Source organism: Euprymna scolopes, chromosome 8, assembly GCF_053919585.1.
Source record: "Euprymna scolopes isolate OS-2025 chromosome 8, ASM5391958v1, whole genome shotgun sequence".
NCBI classification, from domain to species: domain Eukaryota; kingdom Metazoa; phylum Mollusca; class Cephalopoda; order Sepiida; family Sepiolidae; genus Euprymna; species Euprymna scolopes.
In genome coordinates, this window is record NC_136489.1 from 84,524,410 (window position 1) to 84,533,247 (window position 8,838).

The 8,838-nt window shown below is 33.6% G+C and overlaps 1 protein-coding gene across 1 annotated transcript; it reads left to right on the forward strand.

The window, feature by feature from the left end:
• The first annotated feature begins 793 nt into the window (after window positions 1-793).
• On the forward strand, window positions 794-1,189 carry LOC145283904 (uncharacterized). The gene has a single exon (XM_080133005.1). The coding sequence runs from the start codon at window positions 794-796 to the stop codon at window positions 1,187-1,189; it is 396 nt and encodes a 131-aa protein (XP_079989131.1).
• The last annotated feature ends 7,649 nt before the right edge of the window (window positions 1,190-8,838 follow it).

Consider the following 8,838-nt stretch of genomic DNA (forward strand, 5'->3'; position numbering starts at 1 on the left):
TATGGAAAGCCAGACCTATTCCTTACCTATACATGTAATCCAAGACGTCCTTAAATATTAAACAACTTGGGGTCATCAGAATTTGCACAAAATCGACCTGACTTAATATCACGCGTGTATCATGCACATCTAACTGAACTTTTGAAAGGCAATAAAGACAGACATGTATTAGGAACTCCTGTTGCATATGTTTATGTTATCGAATTTCAAAAAAGAGGGCTACCACATTGCCACATGATCATAATGCTGCGAGATCAGGATAAGATCAGAACAGTTCAACAAATTGATGCAATTGTGTCAGCAGAAATACCTGGACCTGATTTAGTAAAATCTTTAATGGTACATGGTCCATGTGGTGCAGTTAATCCTAATTCTCTTTATATGAGTAAAGGATTATGCAAAAAAAGTTTTCCAAAGGAATTTAGAGAAGAAACAGTAGAAAGCATTGATGGATACCCAGCTTACAAGCGTGCAAATAATGGTGACTCAGTTCAAGTCGGTAATTTTACTGTTGATAATAGATACGTAGTCCCTTTCAACAAATTTCTTCTGAGAAATTATCGAGCTCATATTAACTTAGAAATCTGCTTCAGTCAAGAGTATAAAATACATATTTAAATATGTTTATAAAGGACATGATAGTGTTATGATGGAGGTTAATAACCATGATTCATCTATTAATATCGATCAAGGAGAAACAATGCGATCAGAACAAAGAGATGAAGTCAAGCAATATTTATCATGAAGATATGTATCACCTCCAGAAGCAATGTGGCGTCTTTCTGACTATAAAATGCATGGAAAGCCTCATGTTGTGTACCGCTTAGCTGTACACATGCCTGGAGAGCAACATATTTATTATCAACATGGACAAGCTGAACAAGCAATTCAACAAGCACAACAATGTCACACAAATTTGACTGCTTGGTTTGAACTAAATCAGAATGATATTACTAACCAATATTTTTACTGTGATATTCCACATCATTATGTATTAAACAAAACTACAAAATGGACTAAAAGAGAGCGTTCAAGTAATTTGATCACAAGAATGTATTCAGTTTCACCAAACCAAGGGGAAAAGTTTACTTTACTTCTTCATGTCTCTGGAGCAAAGTCATTTGAAGTTTTGAGAACAGTTCAAGGTCATACATTCCCTACATTTAGAGGAAGTTTGCATCAGCCTTAGATTATTGCAAGATGATACTGAATTAGAAAATGCTCTTACTGAAGCTGATACATTTAGAATGCCACAAAAACTACGTAGCATGTTTGCAATGCTGTATCTTTATCATCATCCAGTGGATGCCTGTCAACTATTCATTAACCATAAACAGAGCATGATTGAAGGCCTTATTTCTGCTTATGATGAAAGCATATGTGAAAACATTTCACTTCATTTGATAAAAGCAATATTTAATGAGCACGGTTCTTCTTGCCAGGCAATGGGTTTACCTGAACCAACAGGTGATCCTCCAATAGATAATATGACTCGAAATACAAACCAGCCTAATGTTGAATTGCTAAACAATGAACAATTAGAGGTCTTTAATACTATAATCAATGCTGTCATGGCAACTGAAAAAGAAGCCCCACACAACAATTGCTTCTATTTAGATACCCCAGCCGGATCAGGAAAAACCTTTTTATTCAGCATGTTATATGATTACTTCACCTCCAGCAGTACTGTAACCGCCACTGCAGCATGGACTGGCATTGCTGCAATGCTACTAACTTCAGGGAAAACACTCCACAGTATATTCAAACTACCTGTACCTCTGACAGAAACCAGTGTCTGTAACGTTTCTCCTGTATCAGAGCATGCTTTTTTTTAGAAAGGTAAAGGTGTTCATCATAGACGAAGCCTCTATGATACCTAATCATGCACTGCTTGCTATAGATAGATGTTTAAAAGATATAATGGGTAACGATAAAATATTTGGTGGAAAATTTCTCATACTTGGAGGTGACTTCAGGCAAATTTTGCCAGTAGTGCCACATGGATCACCTATATTTATTATAGACACCTGTCTTAAAAGATGCACATTGTGGCATCATTTCAGTCAATTACAACTAACACAAAACTGCAGAACTAATATAAATGAACAGGAGTTTTGTAGATGGCTCCTTCATCTTGGTAATGGTACACAAATAAGCAGTCTTAATGACGTTCCTGTAGATGCCACAGATGTTCCTGATGATTCGGTATGTAATGGTTCACTAATCTCAGAAATATTTGATTGCAGCCCTCAAGAAATGGAAAATAGAATCATCATGACTCCAAATAATACAAAATGTTTAACAGAAAATGCAGAAATTCTAAATAATCTTCCCGGAGGGATAAATACATATTTAAGTACAGATTACATCTCCGATGATGATGCTGAACTTCAAAATTATCCTATCGAGTTCATAAATTCATTAACTCCACCTAGAGTGCAACCTCGCCGACTTAATGTGAAAATAGGTGCAATAGTAATGCTACTGCAAAATGTATCCATAAATCAAGGACTTTGTAATGGAACTAGGATGAAAATAAAAGAATGTCATCAAAACAGCATCATTGCTATTTTAATTAATGGATCTAATAGAGGTTCCACAGTTATCATTCCAAGAATTAAGTTAAAGCGAAGTGATACAAATGTTCCGTTTGCATTTCATCGGATACAGTTTCCAATACGATTAGCATATTCACTGACCATCAATAAAGCACAAGGCCAAACTTTTGATAAGGTTGGTATATATCTTCAACAACCTGTATTTTCTCATGGTCAACTGTATGTGGCATGTTCAAGAGCTCGATCTAAGTACAGTGTGAAATGTAGGGTAATGCAACTGCATAATGATGATAATCAGGACAGAAAGCGTGGTGTAACATATACTAAGAATATTGTTTATCGTGAAGTGTTATGAAAACAACAAGGAACATCTATGGAATCTAAAAATTAACTTGGATGTAAATATGATTTTGGAAAAAAAAATTAAAAATTGCTTTCATTATATTTAAAATTCATTATTTGATGAAAATGTAGAGTACAGATTGTTTAACTTTACTTAATTATATAACATTGAAACAATTTGATAGGTGGCTCACATCATTTTGATTATCAAAAAATCAAAATTTAACTGTACTTCGTAAGTTTTACAGAAACACTTCATTTTCTATGCATGTAATACACAAGAATCTGAATATTATAACAGATTACAATGTTTTTATGGGAACAAACGTTTGTACAGAAAATTCAAAGTGTTCTATTTATATTATCAGGAAGTTGTGATGCATTAATTGAAATCTATATCAATAATTCGACTTAAAACATATTTGTGAATTTCCAAATCTTCATTGAATAAAATTCAAAATAAATAGAAAAGTATATTGCATATGTAAAAGTTGACGGTTGCTTCTTTAACTTCATTAAAAGCTGTCGGACATGTTTTCCCACACATATACACACCCGAACATACGCACACACACACGCACGCATATACACATCCTCATATACACTCACATTCACGCGCACATACACACGCTAACGTACACACATATACGCACACATACGCGCACAAGTACACACACATGCGAAACGTCACTTCCTTTAAAGTGGAAGCTAGACATGCGCAGTCAGAACACTGACCCCAGTATTAAAGTCAACAAAACCTGGCAACTTCCTTTTTTTGCGTCTGGACCATCGTTCGACCTGCTTAGTCGACGAACTGACCTCATGTTCTAAAGTCACTTTCTCTGCTACTGTAATGTGGGGCAAGCGCAAACACACTTAATACAGTTACCTCTCCATGAACTGGATTGACTTACTCTCTCTATCGCCCCTTTGCTTTGGCCCATCGACACAGACATGTGCGCGACTTTCTACTGAGTTTGACCCTCTCTTTCTACAGCCGGCTTGCCACTTCGCATTTCTCTTTTCATTCCACGCGCGTAGTCGTCAACGGCTGAATGAACACGTGTACACGAAGACCATCATTTCTCAACAGAAAATAAACGAGATGTTTATTTTATTCCAGCATTTGAGTTCTGTGTTTTATTCATTCAATTCGTTTCATTGTTTTTTTTTCTTGTAGCGAGTTAGGGTATTTTATATCCTGGTCCGCAACAAAGCTATCAAAGTCAACCAAGAGCTGCTCAATATTCTGGCTTGATGGATCATTTAGCAAGGAATGAAGATGGTTATTCTGGTGTACCAGTTATTCTTCCATCTACATTTACAGGAAGTCATAGGAATCTACAACAGCTTTATCAAGATGCAATGGCAGCTTTCTGTAACCTATTCATTACTTGCATATGTAATCCAAAATGTCCTGAAATATTAAACAACTTGGGGTCATCAGAACTTTCAGAAAATCGATGACAACAATGTCACACAGTTTTTTTTTTTTTTAAATTCACAGTCTGACTCCCAAGAACCTGCTGACTGACCATTATTCTCACTCCAAGCAGCTGATCGACGTCTCTGTCACGGCCTCAATAATCACCAGCACTTCCTGACAATATCAACAGCATCAGTTACAATCGCATTGACCTTCAATAAAAGTTTAAACTAAAGTTATTTGTTTGTTCTACTTGCTTCCATACGTTCATTTTTGCAATATAACAATAAGGAATTTCTTATTGATGTGTTTTAAAAGATTTTAACTACCGTGGAATTTCCACGGGCCCTGCTAGTTATTATTATTATTATTATTATTATTATTATTATTATTATTATTAACGTTCAACATACGCTAAACAGCTTGTATTAAATTAATTTATTTCATAGTTCATTTGCAAAATTAATTAAATTGCACAGGTGATCGACACTAGGATTTACCACATATATACCTAATATTATTATGTTATGTAGAGTGATTATTATCTACATTTGTGCATTGTGCGCTTGAACATTTGTGAAAATGCAGGTCTGTGATATTAGGGTAAAATGTTACTGTCCCCTGTTTCTCATCATGGTACATCGGACATGAAATTTACCATTCTTAAGAAGCAATGCAATAGTTTACTAGAGTAAGCTGTATATATATATATATATATATATATATATATATATATATATATATATATATATGTATATATATATATATATATATATATATATATATGTATATACACACATATTATATCTGTTATATCTGGAAATATTGCACAAATAACATGTTCTCATGCATATATATATGCATATATATATATATATATATATATATATATATATATATATATATATATATATATATATAATATGCAGAATAATGCTGTATATAGCGAATTTATTTACCGATGTACTCATTATTTCCACAGAATCATCATTATGTATATAGATTGGTTTGCACACACACACATACACATCTATATATATATATGTGTGTATATATATATGTATATATATATATGTATATAATAGGACAACAAAAGAATGAAATGAAGACACACAACCATATATAGAATGGATCATTTATTGAATAATGGAATACAGGCAAAATTTGGGGGATAGAAGGAATTCTTTATGCCAGGCAATTTCGAAGCCTAACGCTTCTAATCAGAAGAGTAGAGAAGGTGCTAGGTAGCATGCGGGAGATGCGGCGTCTAGCGTAAGGTTCGTTAGGGATGAAAAAGATTAAGAGGAATTATAGAGTGTTGGGGGAAGCTTTAATGAATTCTAAATAAATAAGGAGAAGCTTATTATATATAGTACGATATATAAGAATATATATTGTCTTTAACACTCTATAATTCCTCTTAATCTTTTTCATCCCTAACGAACCTTACGCTAGACGCCGTATCTTCTCTATGCTACCTAGCACCTTCTCTACTCTTCTGATGAGAAGCGTTAGGCTTCGAAATGCCCTGACATAAAGAGTTCCTTCTATCCCCCATATTTTGCCTGTAATCCATTATTCAATAAATGATCCATTCTGTATCTACCTATATATTGTTATGTGTCTTCATTTCATTCTCTTGTTGTCTTATTGTATAAGCTCGAATAATTATTGTTGAGCTTGGTATTATCCGGATAACTCTCCTCCTGTGGAATTGATCTTTCACTTTTCTCTTTTACTTAAATCTCTCTCTCTCTATCTCTATCTCTTTCTCTCTCTCTCTCTCTCTCTATATATATATATATATATATATACATACATATATATATATATATATATATATATATATATATATATATATATATATATAAACGTAAAGATGCACATAATATTGATATTGAACTTTCTCAATCAATCATTCTGCATTTGGATAACATTCATTATAGTTTTTTATTTACATTCTACTTTTATTCCCTTTATTTATTTAACTTAAAGCATTGTACTTAAGATTTTACGTTGTATGTGTTGCTTAGCAAAATTATTGTTAAACAATATTAGTGCGTTGCTAGAAATTTCCTTCTTAAGAGAGGTGCTTACATTGAAAACTCATTGGTTAAGGACATTAATTTAAACATTGTATTCTTTGATTCAGGCAATAAATTTTGATTTTTCTTTTGAATAATGGAATTTAAACATATGAACAGTATATATATGTGTATATATATATATATATATATATTTATATATATATATAAATACGTACATATATATACATATATATATATATATATGTATGCCTGCATCTATATATATATATAAAAGCGAAAATGTGTGTATGTATGTACGTATGTATGTATGTATGTATGTTTGTATGGCTGTATGTGTGTTTGTGTTTCCGCTGAAAACTTTCGAAAGACACGAGGAAAATTCACAAACTCGGAATCATATTGAAGCTCCATCTTTCACTCGAAAAATATCGAAAATTGGCCAAAAACGTTGATTTTGTTCACCCTAGAATCGAATTTTTTCGACAATACGGCCCTCTCGTGACGACGACCGGTTCTACGCATGCGTCAGATGACGTCATGACCTGATTTACTTTAAATAATTTGAGAACTTCCCAAATTTCATTTACGTTGCGTTAGCTCAGTTTGCTAGAGCGTTGGTTCGTTATCTAAACGTTTTGGGTTCGAATCGTGGTGTGATATGTCTTTTTTTATTTTTTAAATTTAAACGTTGTATAAGCCATTTTTTACGTAATGTTCGTTTTTTTTTTTTTTTTTTTTTTTTTTTTTTTTACTTCGCTTATTCTTAGCGACACCCAACCGATTTTTTTTAAATTTTAATATTGAAACAGGATTATTTAAGCCATTTTTCACGTGTTTCTCTTTTTTTTTTGGGGGGGGGATTAACGTTCGTTTTTCTGCTTTCTGTTTTGTTTTTTCGATTTTTATATTTAACATTGTTCGTTTTCCTTACGTTAGTTTTTTGTGTTTTTTTTTCGATGTTTTGAGAACCCCCCCCCGCTAGAGTTTCAACGTTCGTTTTTATGTTTTCTTTTTGTACTTCGCTTATAACACACAAACCTGGTCATTGCCCTCATTTGCCGAATTGCTATTGCTCACGTCGTCGTCGTCGTCGTCGTCGTAACGCTCTACGACGTCCGTGCGGGCACCTGCCAATTTGGTTTTTATTAAAATAAATTCAAACATCTTTCAGTGACTCATTCTGGCTGGCCGAACGGTTCATGTTTTTTTTTCTCATTTTATTTTCAAACTTCGCCTCGGAGATTCAGGTTCGATACTACACCCCCCGGTTTCTTTTTTATTTAAGAATACACACACCTCCAAACACCCGGGCAAGGCTGGGTACCCCCGCTCGTCTGCTAAAAACTTTCGACAGACAGAAAAAAAATCACACATTTGATCAAATATGAAAGCCCTATCCTTGTCTCGAAAATATCTAAACATTGGACAACAACGTTAATTTGTTCACCCTGCAATGAGCACTTTTTTACAGAGGGAGGGGGTCTGTAAAGACGATCCTCCCAGGACGAGATCGGTTCTACGCATGCGACAGACGACGTCATGACCTGATTTAGTTTAAATATTTGAAGAACAGACACAATTGTATGTACGTCGTGTTAGCGCAGTTAGTTAGAGCGTTAGGGCATTATCCGAAGGTTTTGGGTTCGAATCGAGGTGTGAGATGTCTTTTTGTTTCGATTTTTTAAATTTTAATATTGAAGCAGGGTTATTTAAGCCATTTTCCACGTAACGTTCGTTTGTCTGTTTTTATATACTTCGCTTATTCTTAGGTTTTCTTTAACACCCCCACCACCGACCGACCACACACACCCATAAACACCTGGGTACCCACCTATTGTTAAAATTTTTATATTGAAACAGGCTTATTTAAGCAATTTTTCACGTGTTTTTTGGGTGGGTGGGTTATGTTTCAGATTTTTAAAATAAGTTTTAACGTTCGTTTTCTATGTTCTTACGTTAGTATTTTTTTCTTTTCTTTCGAGCTTTTTAAGTTTAAAATTTAAAAAATATTTTTACCTCGCTTATTCTTATGTTTTGAGTCCCCCACCCACCGCCTGGGTACACCCCGCCTTATTTTTCAGATAAGTTTTAACGTTCGTTTTTCTGTTTTCTTTTTTTTTTACTTCGCTTCTCCTTATGTTTTGATTACACCCCACCCCCGCCCGATCACACACACCTGCAAACACTCGGGCAGCGCCTGGTACCCCCGCTAGTATATATATATATGTGTATATATATATATATATATATATATATATATATATATATATATATACATATATATGTGTATATATATATATATATATATATATATATATATATACATATATTAGTAAATTTTTCAGCAAGTTATTATTCAAACACGTGTGATTGAACAGGAAAGAGTTATTCTTTCTTTCCGATCTTTCTGGATATCTTTTTCATTTATTGAGCGGTGTTTTAATTTCAGCAGGAAGTATTTATA

Coding starts and splice junctions, on each gene's coding strand:
- LOC145283904 (XM_080133005.1), top strand. CDS start 794: ATGCATGGAAAGCCTCATGTTGTGTACCGCTTAGCTGTACACATGCCT.